At 30.7% G+C, this 22,427-nt stretch overlaps 1 protein-coding gene across 1 annotated transcript in view; it reads right to left on the bottom strand.

Moving 5' to 3' along the window:
• Nucleotides 1-22,427, bottom strand: part of Dyrk2 (Dual-specificity tyrosine phosphorylation-regulated kinase 2) — a 105,790-nt gene that overhangs the window by 19,342 nt on the left and 64,021 nt on the right. Inside the window, exons 6-8 of the mRNA XM_088242647.1 lie at nucleotides 20,965-21,136; nucleotides 11,665-11,808; nucleotides 2,468-2,597 (exon numbers count right to left, since the gene is read on the bottom strand). Coding sequence (XP_088098773.1) covers nucleotides 2,468-2,597; nucleotides 11,665-11,808; nucleotides 20,965-21,136 — 446 coding nt within the window. The remainder of the gene's footprint in view (nucleotides 1-2,467; nucleotides 2,598-11,664; nucleotides 11,809-20,964; nucleotides 21,137-22,427) is intronic.

Genomic DNA, 22,427 nt, shown 5'->3' with positions numbered 1-22,427 from the left:
CTATTTTTTTCGTCCATTTTCAAGAAACTTTGTATTCCAATTTGATGCTCTAATTTTTACTGCGCGCAAGAAAACATTTTTGTATCCAATTTCCCGTAGGGCTGAAGTTCCTCATTCCTTTGCGTTGAAGCGTACAAGAAGGAATACAATGAATATGATTTTCTTCGCACACTTCACGCGGCTAATTATTGCTCGTAGAAGATTTAGAATAACGGAGAAAGTAGAGAAAATATCCGCCGTGAAGATATTACAGTAGACAATTATTATGACGGTGACAAATTTGACAATATTATATAGTAAACGACGCGACGTGTGAGTGTCATATTCGCTGTAAAATAATAAATAATGCTAACGGCCAACTTAGTGTGTTAGACATATCTTAACGTTTAAAATTAATGACACCTAATAATACGCATGACTTTTTTCGTTACGAGAATTACAGGTATTTATTTTATGTTTTTTACGATATAAACAGGGATCTTGTGTCACAAAACTTCAGGAAAGGGACATTGCAAATATTAGAAATATTCCCAAAAATAAATCATTAAAATTCTAAATCAAGAAACTTTAGTCATATTCATAAATTTTATTGTTTACGGATATGCATACCATAATAAATTTTCTATTTATTTTTATACTTATCACTTTTCACATATCATTTGTTAAACACCTAAACCTGACTTTTCAAAAATAAAACTAACCAGAAATTCTACTAATTTTATATTTATTTACATTTCATAATTTTTATTGAATAAAGGTTTTCTTAAATTATTCAATTTCGTTTGCGATCCCCTATGGGATTGAATGTTGCGGACTTAAATTAAAACCTTCTGTGCGGATCATTTATTCGAGGTTCGCTTCATGCTTGATTTTATTTTCTGATACGGCTATTCATATTGGGGTATATAACTGAAGTAAACATAAGCGTTCGAAATATGTTCCCTCAACCTGAGGCCAATTAGTCTATGTTTGATAGAACGGACTTTAGTCTGTTGCTAGCGTTCGCCAGCTACTTTTCTCCTCGTAATTACTAAAATGCCTTTATGTACGCTAAGATACTGTACAAATCGATATGGAAAAGCAATTGTTAAACATTTCACCGGCAAGTTATATTCTTATATTTATCAATATTTGTTTAAATAGCTGTTTTAATGTCAAAAAACGTCTTATTAATATTTTACAATTTGCGAATAATTATCTCCTGTCTCCGCCCTGCTCAGTTTGTCGGAGGTAAAGCGAAACGACAAACAAAGGTGACGCGTATGCGGAAAAGAGCGACATACTAAATAGAACTTACAGTAGACCGATGTACACAGTCCGTGCTTTATACTGTAATACTTGTTTTGCTTGTCAAAGTCGACGTGACGATATTTGCTATCTCCGCTGGTCAATCCCTGTTCTTTGGGGACGACTTTTTAGCTCGGATTTGTGTGGAGTGTTATCTCTATAAATTATATCTCAATGCCTATTCACGACTTTTTTTTAATGGTTGCCATACTTGGGTTAATCATAACAACGAAACGATTTCTATAAAAAAATTATGTTGATTTTTCAAATTATCCAAATTATCCATTGTTTTAATTGAGCGACGCCAACGCGACAAGAAGCATCAATTCGTAACAATGCTTGTATTGCTTTGTCCCACTTTTCATACCTATTTTCTTTACTGTTCCTATATCTCACATGTTTGTTTGTCTAGTTAACACATCGTGGAATTTTTGTACAATTTTAGATATGTACGTATTCCGAAATATAAATAATCTCTAGTAGTAGAGGAACTCAAGCAGTCTCCTTGTATGGGATGTCATATAAAAGTTTGTATGCAAATAAAACCGTTTCAAGTCCTGTTAGTTAGAACATTAGTCCAAACGATTTCTCGAAGTCGTAATTTACTACAAGATGCTATACGCTGTGTGGGAATCGCGTTGAGTTACTTTCATTTTCACTTACGCAGTATCATCACCGATATAAAAATACAAATGGTTACGTCACATTACGACGATCTAACTGTGTGAATGTTCTATAATCGTAATTATGAGTTATGACTCTTAAAGTGTTCGCTCGTTTCGAAACACGAATAAAATGTTTTTAAATCTGTATGATTTTTTAATCTGTGGTAGCATCGGCGATGTTATCAATGGTGATCTGGTTTTTCTCCGAATAAAACAATAAGACTTTTTGTGAAGCAATAAATTTATACAAAATGTAGTTTAAACATAAAATATTACCCCGCGTTTACGTATTTCATCAAAAAGAATCATTTCGCCGAAACTAGGTGAAGACGCGTGTTAGTAGGTTACATACGAAACTTTGAATGATACTGCAAATTATGAACTGAAGTCCCGCAGATTGGAAGTATATTTGAAAAAGAAACGAATAATTATAATGATTGAATATCTTTACAAATTAGCAGTTTTGTGAATGATTTTTTCTTGCTTGTAAAAATTGAAAAGGTTTTTTTACTTACTCTAAGCAATTGCCAATGAAGTCAGTGAAGAGAGTATCTTCACACCTGATGACAGCGGAAAGAGTTTTAGATCCCGGTTTTCTTTTTCTTCCTTTGCTGTTTGTCACACACCGCGGATTCCCTTTTGAATCTGAAAACAAAATCCAGCCGGTCTACAAACATTTAGACATACTTACTACTTATTTCATCTGATTTTTTTGTTATTTAAATTTAAAATTATGAAAATTTTCTTAATTAACAAATAATATTGTTAAAACTTGCGCCATGTTCTTCTTCGAAAGAAAATTTCAATAAATATATATTTTTATCCTTTAACTTAGTAAATAATTTAACTCAAGTCGCAAATAGATTTGATTATTCATATTAGCACCTTATTTTTTCAAAAGTAATTTATCATTCAACATTTTTAAAGTTTTCCTTAATTTTTGAAGACAAAGACTAGCAAAACAAAAAAGTTTTTAGGCGTTGCCTTAGTGAATTTCACCAGCATCAATACAGGTTTTAGTTCTTTAATTTCACAAAAGTCAGCAGTTAGAAGTATTTAAAAAAATACAGATGTTAATACATAGGCAAAATGGCAAATGTAATTCAATATGTAAAGTGGCCGCATAAATCTTCCAATGACATGTCATACGCTTGTGCTTCTCCTATTTGTTCTCCATTCTATAGGATCATATTAACCATATCAAGTCTGTCCAACACCGTCTTCGAAGATAAGTAACTTGGTTGCTCAGATTGCAAATGGGTAATTATTCCCATTTTGAAATAGATCAATCTCTTAATCTGCCTTTATTGGAGGAACGTAGAACTGAGATGGACCTTTTTTGCATTTTCAAAATACTTAATGCTGTAAGTGACGTCCCATCTATGTTTTTTTTATTTATTGAGGATATCAACAGTAATACATGTAACAAAAATATAACAAATAAAATATTCAGAGAATAAAACCAATGACAGATATCCACAGAAATACATTAAATACACGTACAAAACATACTAGTGTTTGTGTCAGTGTGAGTGAGTGAGAGGGTGGGTGAGTGGGTGTTCTATTGGAATGAGGGTGGACATGTGTGTAAATATTGCACAAGTGTCAAGTGTCGAAAATATAAATATATATAAAATATTAAGGATTAGAGATATAATAAAATAAAATAAGATAAAATAAGACTTTATTATTGAAACTAAGTATAAGACTAAAAAGTGTTTTAAGACGCGCACTTTAAATGTTTTTTTTTACAATCAAATGGATCAATAAGGGGAAAGTTCAAATCATATTCTCGAGCAAAACGTATAAGTGGATAGTTCTGGGCATAGTTCGTACAATCTTAATTGCAATCAATCAAATCTTAATGCAAGTTCTGTTGCAATCAATTTATTTTCATGTTTCCAACTTTGTCACCAGAAGTTAAAATCTGTTATTTATCAAATCTTCTAAGAGCAAATTTGAGTTTTTATGTCCTAATGTCCAGAATGTGTAGGTTAGTCAATTCGTCACACAACTTGGAATTCTTTGTGATAGACCTTCCGGCTTTTCGTAGAACTCTTCGCCGTTAAAACAGTGTGGGATGAAGATGGATTGGCATGGTTTAGCTCGAAATGTTACATGTTTATCGTGTTTATGAATATATTGAAACTCAGGTACGTTCAAGTACCCCCGCGTCAAGTTGCTCGAGGAATTCAATATATTAGATATAAGGCAAATATATATATCTAGAATAATCATGTTTGTGAAAGAAAATTATTTTACCAATCCCCAAAAGGAACACTCACACTCTACCAGAAGTCAAACTAAAGGATGGGTCATGGGTTCTACCACAAACTCTGAATTCGGGCGAAGAAATTTCAGGTTTCTGGGCCCCAAATATTTGCGTTCCTATAATTTACGCAAATATTTGATTTTGAGGACCTTTGTCAACGAGTTGTAAATAACTCACCATTAGAAAATGGAAATCATGTTGGGGTAGAGTGGGATTCGAACCACGGACCTTTGATCCGTGAGTCTGAGACACTAGCCACGGGACCATAACCCGATTCAAATATTCTATATGTTACCCGAACATTACAAAACCATGACCTGAATTCAATTAAAGAAATCTTTTAAAAAATGGCTACTGGATTTAGGTAGAGAAAAATCGGAAAATTTACTCAAAAACATTCTAAAATTATAAATGGTAAATTTAAATATTGTAGAACTGTATAATAAATTAACTAGTAGGTAGGCATGTCATGGTTTATTTTTTAATAAAACAGGTTGTACCTGGTTAGGCAGACTAGACACAATCCAGAGAAATCTATTACCTAAGTATGTACGTAGTAGATAAAGAAATCGTTTTTTTTTGTTAATAAACAACAATTATTATTATTAATAATATGTTTATTGTATACCATTAATTGATTGCTCTTGTTTGCTTTTATGTTCTTTTTTTAATTTTTAAAAAAAAATTTAAATCTTAAAATAGGGCACACATATCATACATATTGTTATGTGTGTTCTAATAATAACATTGCAAATATATTTAATTTATAAATTGTTTATCACATATGTCTTGACCATTATTTTAAATTTTGATATGTTTTTTTCTTCATAAATATTTTTTTCCATTTCGTAATACTTTTTAATTGCTTTAAATAAAATTGAATTTTGTGACTTTGCCTTTTTCCTAAATGGAAGTCTAATTTTGTTCTTTTCTCTAGTATTGTGATTGTGTTCATGATGGTTCCGATCAATTTTTTTCCAAAATTCTGTTTTTTTATTAGAGTTTATAATTTTATGAACCAATATCATTGTATTGTAAAATATTCTTTGTTTATATGTTAATAATTTCATTTCATTTACCATCGACTTTACCCTCGTATATCTGTTTTTTTTCAAAATGATTCTAAAGGCTTTATTTTGTAATACAGTTAGTTTATCTATGTTTTCTTTGTTTGATAAAAATAAAATGCTACTACAGTAGTTAACGTGTGGTTCAATAATTGCTTTGTAAATAGCTTTTTATGTATTTTTTTTCTTTATATAACTGTTGTAATTAGCTTAGTCCGTATGTATAATAAATAAATAAGCCCTGTTTATGCCTACAGTTATGGATGGATTCCTTTCTGTATAATGGTCTCCATCTCGGTTGTAACATGTTAATTTACTATAACTAAAATCTCGTTGATATGAACGTAACTCTATAAATTAACGAGCGGTGAATAAAGATACAGGTTAAATATAATTTGTAATCCAGTTACATTATACAGTTTAACCATTTTACACGGTTATATGAATAGTTTGACTTATGTTTGATGTATCTTGGCTAGAGATATACTTTATTCACATTTATTCACAGGGAAATTGTTGAATTATCTTTGAAATGCTTAGATTCTAGATAAATCAATCAAGTAGACATTTATTACTTTACTAACAAAACTACTTAAATATACAACATACTTGATGCTTGATGCAATTTACAACCAGCAAAAGATTGAGTAAACACAAAATATCTCGCATGTGAAATCACTTTTAATAATGTAGGTTTTTTAATTCAAATCTTGACAGTGCAAGATTATACTATTACGTTTTATTCCTTAATATTTTATGTTAGTATGCACAATTGCTGCATAATATTATTTATTATATGCTTTTTTTATTAAACTTTATTTCAATAAATAAGATTGATCGATATTTTAACGGAGTGTGAGAATATACTTATGGGTACTCATAAATGAAACATAACTTGATATTTTTATATTAAAAAATATGTCAATGCATTTGAACTGTAATAAAAATATTTTAAAAAACAATCAGAACATTTTTTAATGAAATATCAACATAATTGAAGACATGAATGGATAAAGGTGCAATGTGATAAAAACAAAAAGCACGGATATCTGGGATTAAAGTTTTGAACACCGGTACATCTTCATCACTCTCTTTCCGCACCTAATGGTGCATAGGGCATTGCATTGGTACACCAATTTCAGCGTATCTAGATCATTTTTGTTACGTAAAGGTAAGTTGATCAGCTTAACGCTTCAGGTACCAGTCCATAGACTATGAAATATTCCAGTATAAAAACACCCTTTAAAATAAATATTTTCATATCAACCACGTCGGGAATCGAACCCGAGACCTCTTGCATGGTAGGGAAATTTGCCGACCATTACACCACGAGACCAACACCAGTACAATTATTGATAAAATAACACCTTCGTTCGCTCTCAAAATTGGTTTTCTGCTGGTGTAGTTGGTTTTATATAAAAAAAGATAAAAATCTTCGTCTCGGTAAAAAGTTTTTTTTTTTAATTTGCGATATAACGCCTTCATCCACGGATGTCTTCAATTATAAATCAGTAGTCAAATGCCTGAAGGGACCATGTGTATTTTTTTAAAAATTTTAGTTTTCAACAGTTTTAGTCAATATTTCAGTTAATACACATAAAAAAAACGACACCAATAATTAAAAAGGTTATTCATTCTGGAAAACTGTACAAAATACTAAAATGTTTTAGTTTAGATCTTTTTTCAGCTCTCCTGGACGTTTATAAAATAGCACGCAAACGTTTTACTAAGGAATCGTATAACATATATAATGTTAAGTAAACTAGGCACAATTAATGTTGCAATTATACGGTTCAAACAATATACAACATGGGTGACCAAAGCGTCGTGTCGACCGCGGTCAACCGCATACCCATTCCTAGTCGCCCGCCTATGTCTGATGCGATATATGTTTGAAATTACGAACTTCTCTGCAAAGCAATTTTGAAATTTATTTTGCGAAGAAAAATATCCATGATTTTGAAGACGTACTGCGTATTTAACTTCTTTGACTCTTTTCTTTCCTTTCCTACTTTCCTCTGCGAATTTACATTTTCTACAATGAATGCTATAAAAAAAAAACGTCACTCCAGTTTGACAGATGACCATTTGACAGCATGTTTACGAATAAGTAGCTATAAACAAAATTACGATAAGCTTGCTGAAAATATGGAATATCATGTTTTCAGCGCGCCCTCCGATATTACATAGTAAATATTTACGAATTATTAAGCTAATAATAAGCGTATTGCTTCAGTTAATAAATCTAAAATCTCGATTTATTTACATAGTATTTTTATGCTTGTGGGAAAATAGAAAATCTGCATTTTACAAACATTTATAATACTAACATATTTGGCTTAATATATAAATATATATTATTTAAAACATAAATTTTCTTAAACCCAAGATTTATAAAAATTTAAAAAAAACCTAAAAATTATACAGCATATTCAGTAGAAAGTTTAAATAATAAAACATTCTACAGTAATACAACAAGAAAATCATAAGTGCTGTTGAATTAGTATTGGTATTATCTATGTTTATTTTTATTTAAACTTATGTTTGACTTTTTACTACTTTCAGTCGCCTTCCTGGTGTAGTGGTTAGTGCATTTGCATACCATGCAAGAGGTCTCGGGTTAGATTCCTGACATGGCTGACATGAAATATTTATTTAAAAGGGCGTTTATACATTAGAATATTTCATAGACCCTAGACGTAAAGCGTAAAACTGATCATCTTACATCAATGTAACAAAAAATGATCAAGATACGCTGCGATTGGTTTACCAATGCATTGTCCTATGCATCATAAGGTGCGGAAAGGGAATTATGATGATACTACTTTCAGTGCTAGTAGTCCGCCTCCAAAAATTCAAAAGCAGGTCGCTCGTAGTAGTTAAACTTTTAGCCACCTAAGGTATGCAACAACGTTGAGGAATATTATCTAATAAGATAGGTATAACAGTAAATGTATTTAAGTATGTGGTCATCTTTCGCTCATCAAATATAAACGCCCCCGTTCGATTGACCATAATTGAAAAAAAAACACAAATTTCGTAAAACATGAACTGCAAAAAAATTACTTCACAAATAAAAAAAAAGCAAAGATCAAAACAGGGTCGTAAAAAGAACAAAATGGTTTAATTAATTAGTATAATATTAAATAATAATAACATTGAAATTCCAAGAACTCAAGTTGGCTAAATGCTGAAAAATACGATCTTTCTGGCGAATGTGTCTTAAAACTACTCGTATGTATCATTGGTGTACAAATGTCGAGCTCCGTGCAGTTTGCAAAGCGGAGACAAGCATTATCGACAACATTTAGTAAGGGGTGGTACGTTGGTTTTATGCATGTGGATATAGAGAGAATAGACAGCGAAAGAATGACTAAGAAGATTGACGACGCGAAATTAGATGGATTCATATAACGAGAAAGAACGAAAAAGATATACCATGACAAATCCAATTCACTTATACTTCAAATATTTAAGGCATTTATTTTGTGGTCAAAAAATTTACTACATGCTTTGAAATATTTTTATATAACCACTTACCGACTTTTCTATGCCTTATTTTACTATTTCTATCTCTGCTAATATGTAATAACATTTAGTATTAATACTAGAAGACGGACATATTGAATGTGGGAATAATTGTCGTGCATGTATGAAAAGATGAATGAATGTAGAAGCGTGGTCGGTAAGAAAAGATGAGTATCGTGGAGTTCTATCTTTTCTGCTCATTCCTTCAGGAAAATGGCGTTATAAATTATTATTGTTGTTGAAAGTTTCTTCATTTACCTCTTAAATACACTTTTAGTTGTGCTTTAGTTATTAATTACCAAGAACTGAGCCCTATATCGAATTCTTGAATTTAAATTAAATTCAACAAAATTCGCTTAAGTAAACGAAAGATGCATGAGAAAAAGTATTGAAAAATATCGAAAGGGTCGTTTCACATTTTTTATTTCTATTATTTTTGAATAAATAAAGAATTACAATGGAAATGGTATTTTTTTTCCGTGCGACGTCGGATGATTTTCTACATTGGTTTTTAATACGCATATTTAGAATGACCTGGAAACGGGACGTTTCGACGAACGGCAAGTATTACGCTACTGCGCCATATATTTTCGCAATATTTATGAGAAGCACGGGGGGCATAACGTGCGACATCATAACGCGTAACACGACGCCAGAACGCAGAAATTATTTTAAAAATATACATTGATACTTATATCATTACAGTCATTAAAATCGAATTTGAATATTTGATATATTTTTAAAGTTATTCTCGATTAGTAAAAATACCCTCCTGTGGGACTATATTGTGAAATATCTTCATAAAATTCCTGCATATTAATTTTTCTTCAATATCTATCAAATACATTTTCTATGTTGTAGTAAGCACACAAAATACCATTTATGAAATACGTAAGATTGTCATCTCACAACCATTAAACCAGGCCATGCTAATAACGAAGTTACAAAATGATTTATTTGATTATTTACTGTGGGTTTATATTATGGTATTGGGTAACATTATGACATTTTACGAGAGTTTTTGCACATGAGTCCTTGTGAAGTAAAACGTACCTACGAAAGTTAAATCACAGTTGACCCTCTTAGCAATTTCTCAACCACCATGAGATCACCTGAGATACCCACTTTTTACAAAAAATGTTCTCATTATTCAAATTCTACGGGCACTTAAATGATCCGTAACGATGTTTGAAATGATTTCATCCAAAATCAAATTGTTTCGAAGCACCTAACTATTTATGAAACTACAGAAAAACTGTTTTTGTTTTAATTATTAAAAGGCTAATGAATGTAAAAACTAAAACAATTGCAGTTTTATTTATAAAGCCTAACATTGGGCTACATTTAAGTTGGTTATTATTTTAAGGATTTATTTAAATTATCGTTTTTTACCTAGCCACATGAAAAAGTAATACGTTTCTACAATAAATGCAATCGTATTAAATTCAAATGAAGAACCTACACGTTATGAATTCAATTAATACATATTTTAAATAAGTCTGATATAAAATTAAATAACAAAATTTTTACACACTTAAGTGTTCAATTAGCCATCCAAAACAGTAAACATTGTTAAAAAAAAAACCTAAGAGAATTTAACGTTTCTTTTTTTAATGGGTATTCCATATTTGTTGTAATATTTGTAATTTTTTGAAAACAGTTAAAAAAGAAGTAAATTAATATGACGTGATTTTAAACTGATTTTTCTACAAATACGTGTAAAATGATTTCAAATATTTAAAAAGCCGATGTTAATGTCTTAGTACCTATTGGTGAACCAAGCTAACATTGACTTGTATAAACACGCCCAATATATTTATTTATTTGTTATTGTAAACGTCCAGAGGGTTTTGACATGATAGGAAGAAAATTTAAATTCAAGCGTTAAATGATATAACATGACAATATGTAGGTCTGATAAAGATGAATCTAATTAATTTTTTTAAAGTTTCGAATTACATTATGCTGTATAGATATATTTGCAAATAAAGATAAAAAATTACATACAAATATGTATGTAAGTATATAATCAAATGTTTTTTTTAAAAATTATAACAGTTTTAGGAAAAAACTTAAATTTACAGTAGGTATTATTTAAGTGTGGTAAGTAAAATACAAAATTTAAAAACTATTTTCCAGTATTCGAAAAATTATATTCTTTTGATTTTATTGCCGTCAAAATTTTTAATCTAAAAAATGACGATGAAAAACGAAACCTACCGATTTCTCCATACTTGTTTCCGAGACGGTGTTGTCTGACAATTGGAGGTAACAATATATAGGTATTTATGTTTTTTTAAATAAATTTTATATCGTTTGTTTATCACGCATATGTAATTTCATGAATTAGGCAATAATAATATATTGTAACTGAATATTTGATATGGAGAATCATAAAGTCGGTGCTTTAAATATCAATTCTATTGATAATAATAAAATGGCCACAAAAAAAATTTCACTCTTTAAACATGAAATATATATATATATTTTTTTAAAGGAATAACCCGCTAAGCCTCTATTTTGAGGCTCGTCAAAAGGTAGATACACAACAACACCCAGACCAATTGAGAAAAAATCTTTCTTGGATTTTTTTCTTACAACTGGCGGGAATCGAACCCGCGACGCCAGTTTCACAGTTGGCCGTCTAACCAACTGCGCCACGGCGCCTGTCTTCGAAGTAACCCATAAAGAACCAACTTATTAACTTTTGAATTATCTTCTCTTAAACTTTTATGTCACGTAAAAATATATCTGCAATGCATTTCTCGTTGACAATCGCATCGCCTAGAGATTTTACCGACTCCCGCGTTGTAAATACCTTGCACAATAAAGCCTTACAACTCACCGAAAAAAAGCCTTCTACGCGAAGCGGATATGATGACGTCATCAGGGGGCAATCCCAGCACCTCCATAATACAAGCTAGTTGCTCTACTTCATTCTCCCCTGGAAACAGTGGGTAGCCGGTGTATAATTCAGCCAGGATGCAACCTGTAAAATCATAAATCATTAAATTAAAACAGATAACAATGCATTAACATCCATGTTTTAAAAAAATAAATCAGTCGATTTACAAATATTATAATTGTCTACTAAAAAAATATTATTCCATTGTTGTCCGTCTCCCAGTCTGGAGGTTAGCGCGTTTGCTTACCATGCCTGAGAATGCGGGCTCGGTTTCTCACCAAAATATTTTGTAGTCCCTGGACTGGCGCCCAAACCGTATAACCAGTTCGTTTAATGTACAACATTTGGAGTTTGTCCTCAACTGATTCAAAAAGGATAAAAATTGAAAAATTAAGTCAAATGAATCTCACCCACGTCAATAACGGTTTCAGCTTTTTAACTACACAAAAATAAACACATGGAAGAATCGAAGAAAGATGGATGTAATGGTGGAATGGGGAATGTTTCACAGTGAGATGGCTACCTAAACCAGCTTTTGTCGGCCAATAAGGTAAATGCCTATACTTCCATATTCCCTTCTCTAAAATGTTCTCCATCTATGTTATTAATGTTGATTATAATTCATGATTAAAAATTTAAATATTGACATATTTGAAATCAATTATATAAAAAGAGTATCAAATGCGAAAAAAGCTTCAGCGATATTTGTGCTTCATAAAAATACAAATGTATTCTTCATTTTCATTTATCAAGATATGTAAAGCGAAATACGTGATAACAATTTTGGAATGGTAAGTTGTTGCGAATATCATCACAAATATTACGACGTGTTCTACATAATACCGGTATACAGAAACGATACTTGTAAAGAAGCCTTCCTTTGCGTGATATTACAATCTCGAGAAGCTCGAGTATGAAAATGAGCTTTGAAAAATGATATTATTAAACTTCAACAAAATAATATCGAGTTACAAGCGTTTCGACGTACCAAATCTTGTTAAAAAATATTTTTTTGGAAACAATTGTACACAAATGTTCAGATTTTCAAAAGATTTTAAGAAAAAATTAGCATGAATATCGCATATATACTATGCCTACTTTTTCTTATGTACATATATATTGAAATACTTTTTTTTCCGCGTAAGGGAAGGCAGAGATGACAAAACGCCATCACGCATACAGGTTTCGCTTCCTCTGCATTCATATATCTTCTCATGCACGCAGGTCGATTATTCCAACTTTTGACATGTCTATCTTCAAGCATTTGTCGATTTGGTCGTGTCATGTCTTTCTCGTTCTTCCTTGTTTTCTGCATTCTCCAACGTTCGCATAGTAAATCCTTTTAGGTTACTAATTACCAATATCGATGCGTAATGCATTGTTTATTAGCGGTAATAATATACAACATGTTCGTTATTTTAAGACAAATGTGTTATCATATAAACATAGTACTTATGAACATTTCACAGCACCTAGTTATTTCATGATAATTTATTTAAACAGTTATATTGCAGAGGGAGATGAATTCGTTCACACTTTCATCATCATCATTCCCTTTCCGCACCTAGTGGTGCATAGGTCACTGCATTCGTACACCAATTGTAGCGTATCTTGATTTTTTGTTATATGAAGTTAAGATGAAACAGGGACTATGAAATATTTAGGAAATAGGACTATGAACTTTTTGAATATAATAAAATTATCTTATTTTTATTTCGTCCATCCATATATTATGTATGTACCAAATTATTTATATATTTTAATATTTTTTTTAAAGAAATATTGGCGTTCCAATGATTTACCCAAATAAATAATATATATTTATGTTCCTATGATTTGATAGTGCTAAATAAAAATTTCCACAATTATATTACAAGAAATAAGGATAGAATGAGGCTGCCATTTAAAAAAAGAGAATCTAAAAATTGTATTGTGTTTAAGGGTTTGAAAATGTATGAAAAGATGCCTGAATGTATGAAGAATTAAAAAAGTTTAGATTAATTTAAAAATAAACGTTATGTGTACTGTAAAATGATATAAATAGATATGTTAGTAAAATAAGTGCAAATATTAGATTATATACTATGTATTGTAATATAAGCTAACTTAAAAAAGAAAAAAAAATATTTTTTAAAAATTCGATTTTGGGGCCATTTTCAACGAGTTTCAAATTACTCACTATTAGACAATGGGAATCTGGTTGGGGTAGAGTGGTGGGGTAGAGTGGTGCAACAGCCGCGGAACCACAATCCGATTCAAATTAAAAATGAATGTGCATAATCATTATTTCATTAATTTAATTTAATCATACAAATGAAATTTATTAATACTATAAATGTATCGTCATGGTTGTAGAACAACGACGAATATATTTTTTTTCAACTTTACATAAAAGCGGTTTAAAGAATTTTTTTGACACTATCTCACAACTCGATAAGCACAAAAAAATATCCATTGATACTTGGGTTAGTAACATTTACATTTTTTTCAAACCTGCGCCTGCGGTGCTATTCTAAACAGCTCTCGCGGCCGTAGAAAACACTTTTATCTCATGTATTTACATACAAAATATGCGAAGTAAAAGCTTTTTCTACGGCCGAGTGTTTGGAATATTACCCTGGGCCCAGATTGCAATGAGAAGTTGACATTTATCTTTAGTTTTATCTACAAAGTAAAATTGAGTTTTCTGTATGAAAAGCAGAATATAAATAATATTTTTTCTGCTAAACAGGTTAAATTATAGGTTACCGATGAAGATACTTTAAATATTCATGCAAATATACTCATTTTCGTACAAAAATATCGGTTTTTCTTTATAGACAGCCAAAGATAACTCTGTTATCTTCCTATTGTAAACGGGGCCCTGGACCGCGATTGCAAACGCGGTCTTCATCGCTACATATCGAGACGGTAAAAAGTAAAAAAAAAAATATATTTACGTACAAAAATGTGTATATTATATTATACAAAAATTGCAAAAAACATTTTTTTTAAATTGAGTATAAATGTTTACTTCCCATTGTAATACGGGTCATGGAATATAAAGCTTTCATAAAACCTTTTCAAGATCAAATATAAAAAAAAGTCAATGTCACATTTTTGCACATCCGTCGTTTTTCTACGACCACGGCGATATGTTGGCGTTGGTACGTAAACACATACGGATATACTTCTGTACTTCTGTGTGTGTTCTTATTCTGAGAAATCTTACTCACCGCCATTTTACACGAAATCGAAAGTTTTTCATTCTGAGATAATTCCCGTGTTCTGAGTGAAGATGTTAGCATCAACACGCCTTCATTATGCCGCAAATATACATATTTCGTCACAAGTTGTACAATTTACATAACAAAGGTATTATTGCGCTTTACGTGGGAAGACGCACTAAACTAAATATGAATGAAATGTAATCTGATTTCCCAGCATTGCCACTATACAAATAACAAGTAGGAAAATGATAACGATAATAACACTCACTTATTGATGTTCCAAAAACGTTAACGCTAAATAAAATACTGATACTTTTACTGAACTTGTCCACTTTAGCGAATCTTCGTGTTTCATTAATTCATCTCAAAAGTAAAATGATTTTTTGTTACGTGTCCAGATATTTTTTATTCGGTAAAGCATGTTTTTATTTTTAAATATTTAGAACACTCGTTTTTTGTCATTTTTATTATAAATATTTATGTTTTCAGTGCGTTCTTATGATTTACCTTAATATTTCAGTTTTGGTGGCCATTTTTAACGAGTTGTAAATAATCCAGTCGTGGTATGCTGGGATTCGAACCTCGGACCTCTGATCCGTGGATTGTTTGAATTTGATCAGTTATATAAGTGTTTTTCATCTATTTTTTACAAAATCTAAAAGAATCACAATTATTCCAAACAAACCAACACGCTGTTTCTCCCCAAAGGAAAGCAGAGAGAATAAAACGTCACATCGCTCTATGTTTGCATACATATCTCGCTTCCTCTACATTCATACATCTTCTCGTGTACCAAGCCGATTATTCAGACTTTTGACATGTACATCTTCAAATATTTGCTGGATTTGGTCATGCTTTGTCTTTCTAGGTCTTCCTCTATTTCTGCATCCATCAACATTCTCACTGTAAATATCTTTAGCTCATCTTTCGCTGTCCAATCGCTCTACATGTCCAAACCATCGCGGAGCTCCTTTCTTGATTTTGTCGATAGTGCTTATCTTGGCCTTACATAATGTACGGACCTCAACATTTGTGCATCTTTCGTACATAGTTTTACCACACATTCGCCTGAGAGACTGCACTTCGACAGCATTTGGCCTACTTTCATCCCTGTTTTTCCAAGTCCATTCTTCGCTTCCATGCATCAGAGTCGGGACTAGAACTTCATTGTGAACTGCTAATTTTGCCTCTTGTGACTAACATTTATTTGCCATGGTTGATTTAAGCGCACTATTTACTCTGTTCCCGGCACTCACCCCCCTTTCAATATCTTTCTCAGTCATTCCATACCCTGTAAGCACTTCCCAGATACACAAATTCCTCTACCTGTTTTAGTATAACCTCATTCATAGGGATTTCATATACTTTCATGTCTTTCAAAAACCATCACATTCGATTTATCGACATTCATCGGCAAATCGCTTCCCCTGCATACATCGTAGACCTTTGTTACCAAGAATTGCAATTTCTCTTTGTTGTTAGCAAGAAGCACGGCATCATCAACATACAAAAGACAATTGACCGTGAAATCACCCATTTTTGATCCCATTTTTTAAGCCATCGGATCTTTTATACGGTTATCGATATATACGTTGAACAGCCCTGGTGACATCACGAATTCCAGTTTGACTCCTTTATGAATGTCAAACCACGATGTGTATTGATTCATTTACCCTAACACATGTAGCGCTGTCTTTTTACAGAGAAACAATAGCCCGTATTGGATTTCCGCTCACTCCATACTCTGATAACACCTTCTATAATTTTTCTCTGTCAACTATATCAAACGCTTTTTGCAGATCAACAAATGCGCAGAAAAGCTTTTGGTTTAGCAAGAAATTTTTAGTCATGAAAATATTTTATCCATTCACCCTCTTCCATTCATAAAACCGCTCTGTATATCCCACACTCTATCCTTAGTAACTTTTCTTAATCTCTCAATCAGTATTCTTCCATACATTTCGCCAACAGCTCTCAAAAGGCTATAACTTCCGCATTCCACCCTTGAACTTTTCCCCCTGTAAAGAGACATAACAACTGCCCTTTTCTTATCTGAAGGAGTGCATTCTTCCTTTAAACATCGGTTAAAAAACTTGTGCAGCCATACAAGAATTATTTCACCACCCGCCTTTATGAACTCTGTAGCAACATTATCAAAACCTTGCGCTTTTCCATTCTTCATATATTTAGCAGCACCTCTTATTTCTTCCATTTTACCGAAGGTGTTGCAGTGCTTATATTTCATGTTTGTGTTTCATACACTTAAAAAAAAAAACAATTTTATTGTTTAAACATGATCATGATTTTTCATATAAATTTATTTATTATTTTTGGAACAATCAGAGATTACCAGTCAACTGATATAAAAACATGCAAAACCATTGATATATATGTGTGCACCAGATGCAACCTAAACATCGTCTTGTGTTTCATTAAACTAAGGTTCCGGAATTTAACTTGTAGTCAGTAAAAGTAAAGCAGTGGAATAATGAAATATTTAGGTATTTATTTAGATGTGAATTTAAGGTAGAATAATCAAATCAAACATGTTAAAAATAAATTGAAAAAACAAATTTACTTTTTTATATCAGTTTTGGAATATGGAATAATTGGATGGGGATGAGCAAATGACACATTGATCAAAAAAATAATAATTGCACATAAAGCTATTATATAATTATCTTAAGAGTCGCAATCAGAACTAGCTCCCTCGGTATATTCGTAAACCTTAATGTTTCATTTGTAAAATAACTTTATTTAAAAGCTCTTTTACAGTACGCACTTAAACATTATTTTATACCTCCCATAACTCATTGGACAAATACTAGAGTTACTAGATATTTAAAATTAATACAACTTTCGGTCAAAGAGGATTGGCCTACTGCTTGGTTAAAGTGTAAAATCTACCTCCATTGTCCATAAAGACAATTAGTAAGTACTCTCAATATAAAATTGCTATTGAGAAATGAATAGAGGAGGTGGGTTGCGCACGGATCGATGAGTGGATCAAGCCAAATAGGTAAAAAATTATTTCCTGACTATGAAATTTTGTCTGCAAGTTTATATGAATTTATTATGTTTTTTATGATTATTTTAGTTTATTTTGCTTATTATGTTTACGATAATAATTAGGTTAATTACATTAAATACGTTTTTATTTTCATATTATCTTAAATAACTAATTTAAGGCATGTTTCATTATTCTTATTGTAAAATGTTTCCCTCAGCAGTGATGGACCATTATTCTGCATAAAAAAGTACAAAATTGTACAAGTATAAATAAAATTAAATAATGCGTGACTGAATTCACAGTATACTGGTAGAGACTGATAATCTTTTTTACTCTACCACGCGTTTTGCATAGCAATGTTCACGCGACATCGCTCATTTTTCACAACACAATTTCAAACTACCGTTCTAAGAATCATCATCTGTATTTAATTACGCCTCAGTGTACAGCAAAAAATAAGTCTAGGCCAATCCATAGCGTGTGAGAAACAGGCTACAAGAATTTTAAAAAAATTCAATTATTTGACAAATATTAAAATATTAAAATTAAAAACACTAATAAAAAAAGCGCAAAAAATAATAAGGTATCAAATTTTCTCGCAGTGTCTTTTATAATAATTATTTTTTGTCATAATTTAATATCATAAATTTTTGCTGTCGACCGTCTAGATGTCATCTTATATCTCTTTGAAAATGATACAAGTAGATAGATCATAAATAATATTTTCTCGACTGTCAAGCAATAATTCATTTTCTTTTAAGACATCACGAATTCGACTTAAGGATTAAATATTTATGTTAAATCAGCCAACAAACGTGATCTAAATGTCAAAGAAGTGATATATTAATTATGCTTAAATTAATCATTTTTAAAAAAGATTTTAAATGACGCATTTGAACGAATTTCGAAACTCGCTTTTTTTAACCGCCCCATTAAGAGTTGGTTTATGAATAATTCAAATTTATAGAAAATGCTTTGTTAGCAAAGGCTTAACTACTTTCTACTGTTAACTGAAACTGGAACGTGTTCATAAAATAATGTAAGACATTAAGGACGTATTTTTAGTTAGTTTAAAGCCATGGCACGCTAAATACTAAATCATAAAAAAATATGACGTAAATAATATAAAAACGTAGAAGTATGAACTTTCGTTTCGACTTTTTGTTAAAGATTATACAATTATATATTAAGATTTTATTCTATAAATTTATTTATTTAAAATTCAAAAATAAGACTCTTTGCAGACGATGCCTTAATATATATATCGGGAAAAAATTATAAAACAATTATGGACAGACTAAATCATGATCTTAATAGTGTATCACTGTGGCTAAAAATTAATAAATTAAAATTAAATGTTAACAAAACTAAATATATGAATATAGGAAACAAAAGAATAGAAATTACACCATCAATTGTAATAGAAAATGAAAAACTTAATGAAGTCACTGAAATTAAATATTTAGGTGTAATGTTGGATTCAAAACTTACATTTCACCAAAACGCTAAGATGGTAATAAATAAGATTGCAAAAAAAATATCAATTTTGGGAAGGATCAGAAGATTTATTGATAAGGACTCCTGCAAAACTATTTACAAAGCAATTATTGAACCACACGTTAACTACTGTAGTAGCATTTTATTTTTATCAAACAAAGAAAACATAGATAAACTAACTGTATTACAAAATAAAGCCTTTAGAATCATTTTGAAAAAAAACAGATATACGAGGGTAAAGTCGATGGTAAATGAAATGAAATTATTAACATATAAACAAAGAATATTTTACAATATAATGATATTTGTTCATAAAATTATAAACTCTAATAAAAAAACAGAATTTTGGAAAAAAATTGATCGGAACCAGCATGAACACGATCACAATACTAGAGAAAAGAACAAAATTAGACTTCCATTTAGGAAAAAGGCAAAGTCACAAAATTAAATTTTATTTAAAGCAATTAAAAAGTATTACGAAATGGAAAAAAATATTTATGAAGAAAAAAACATATCAAAATTTAAAATAATGGTCAAGACATTTGTGATAAACAATTTATAAATTAAATATATTTGCAATGTTATTATTAGAACACACATAACAATATGTATGATATGTGTGCCCTACTTTAAGATTTAAATAAGAAAAATAAGATTTATTGAGAATCCTAAAAAAGCTAAATATCTTACTATGCTACCTATAGTCCATTGAAAATCACTAATGAATTACTGAAAATATTTTGTAATAATGATTCGTTTAATATAGTACATTAAGAATTATGTTCTTAGTATTGTAAAGTTGGTGGTATCCAAAATTAAATTAATTATTTCACTATTATTTCTGAGCATAATCATGATAATTTAATGACTTGTTAAATACGTATACGTATAACGAATATAATTATTCGAACGATGCTCGACAAAAAAATTCTGAAAAAAAAATATATATTTATATATTTTAATAATAAAGAAATATAAGCGTTCATTCAATTTACCCAAATATCAAAATTTTTGAGGCGATTTTCAACGAGTTGTAAATAACTCACTATTAGAAAATGGAAATCATGTTGGGGTATAGTGGGGCTCGAACCTCGGACCTCTGGCCCGTGAGTCCGCAACACTATACCCGATATTGGTCGTTCCCAAATTAATAAACTGCCTGATGAACTAAAAAATAAAAAGTCGAATAGTAAACCTAAAAGTGTATCAATTAACATGTATTACTTAAATCTTAAAAGTGATAGTTATTAATATAATTTCTATAAATAGTGTATAATACTGTCTAGTGTTTCTAATATTATGTTTTCATACTATTTTGAATTATATTAACTGATATTGTATTGTCACAAAAAAGTTTTTTTTATAACTCCTGGGAGTACTATAATAAAAAAATAGTATTAGCTATTATAGTATTAGTTTTTTGTGATTTGCTCTAATAAATAAAGGTGTATTTTGCCCAGCACTCTCATGTTACATTATTGTCTCCAGTGAAACAAAGCTGTTTATTCAATGAACCAGACAAACCTAGACTCCACATGTCAATGGGCGCGCCGTACGACAGCCCCAGGATGACCTCCGGAGAGCGATAGAAGCGTGACTGGATGTACGTGTAGACGCGCTGGTGGGTGTAACAAGAACTGCCAAAGTCAATCACTTTGATGGAACTACTGCCGCGTTGTTTCAATAGTATGTTTTCCTGAAAAAGAAGAAGCACCCTTATTTCACGCACTGTCCTGGATTCAAACTAAAGATATGAACTCTTTTTTCTATGAAATATTTTGTTGCCCTTTAACAATAAGGAATATTTTTAAGGTTTTTTTTAAATATCATTTGTTTCCTTTTTTAATTACTATAAAAAAATACCATATAATCTTTTGCAGAATATTTTATTTTTTCTTTCTTATGTTACACAAAAATATAATAACTGTCCATTTTTTATTAAAGGAGCAAAAATTCATTAACATTTTCTTGTATATCCACGAGCAAGCCATGCCTTTGTGGGATTTTTTTTACTATTAATATTTATTTCAGTGCTATGTAATTATGCTTTATTTTTTTAATACTCTGTTTTACCTCTTATGTATATTGTAAAAAAACAAAAAACAAAATAATTTTAAAAACCGTGTAAATTTGCCCTACCCTGCTTAAAACACTGCATTAGTACACCAAATGCAGCTTATGTTGATCATCAGCCACGTCAAAGTAAGGTGATCAGTCTTACATTTCAGGTGCCCGGCTAGAGATGATAAAATAGTGCACTGTAGAACCACTTGTAAAACTAATAATTCAAATCCACCCTTCCAGGAATCGAACACAGGACCATAAGCATGTTAGGTGAATTACACTACACTAAAAACATCCATTACACTAAAAAGCGAATTTATTTCCACTCGATTTCCTTACTCAGTCATACCTGAGAGCAACCATCAAGTCAAAAGCACTTGTCCGGGGTGTTGGTGCTATATTACACACATAACTGTATTCTTTACTGTTCCGGACACAAAAACTTATTTTTCTCTGCCATACGAAATGATTGAATATTTTGGTGAAAAAACACCTTGTAAAATTAAGCGTTTAATGTCTATTTTTAACCCATGTCCTCATTCACGCGGTAGCCAAAAGGTCTAATCATTGAACCATAAAACCTTGAGGTGGAGGTGTAATTGACAACTATAAAACTACATTACATGAGAAATTTTAATTATAAGATGCCGCTAACTAGGCAAAATATTTTACAAATAAAAATAATTCGTACTATTATATGTCAAGAACATCAATTGCAAAAAAATATTGACTGACACCAGATTCATTTTAAGGGGATAAAAATTTATACATTTTGAATAAAACTATTTTTGTAAGGGATCTAATAAGTATATTTTTGTACCAAAATTCCTCAAATAAATAAGTTAGTTGATCTTTTAACACTCGTTCATGAGCATGTGTGTATTTTTAATAATAATAAAGCAGATTATTTTTTATTATTACGT

The sequence above is a fragment of the Micrasema longulum genome, unplaced genomic scaffold (assembly GCF_059751315.1).
Source record: "Micrasema longulum isolate JH-2025_06_02 unplaced genomic scaffold, ASM5975131v1 h1tg000147l, whole genome shotgun sequence".
In the NCBI taxonomy this organism is placed as follows: Eukaryota; Metazoa; Arthropoda; class Insecta; order Trichoptera; family Brachycentridae; genus Micrasema; species Micrasema longulum.
This window is presented reverse-complemented; position numbering and strand designations above follow the sequence as displayed.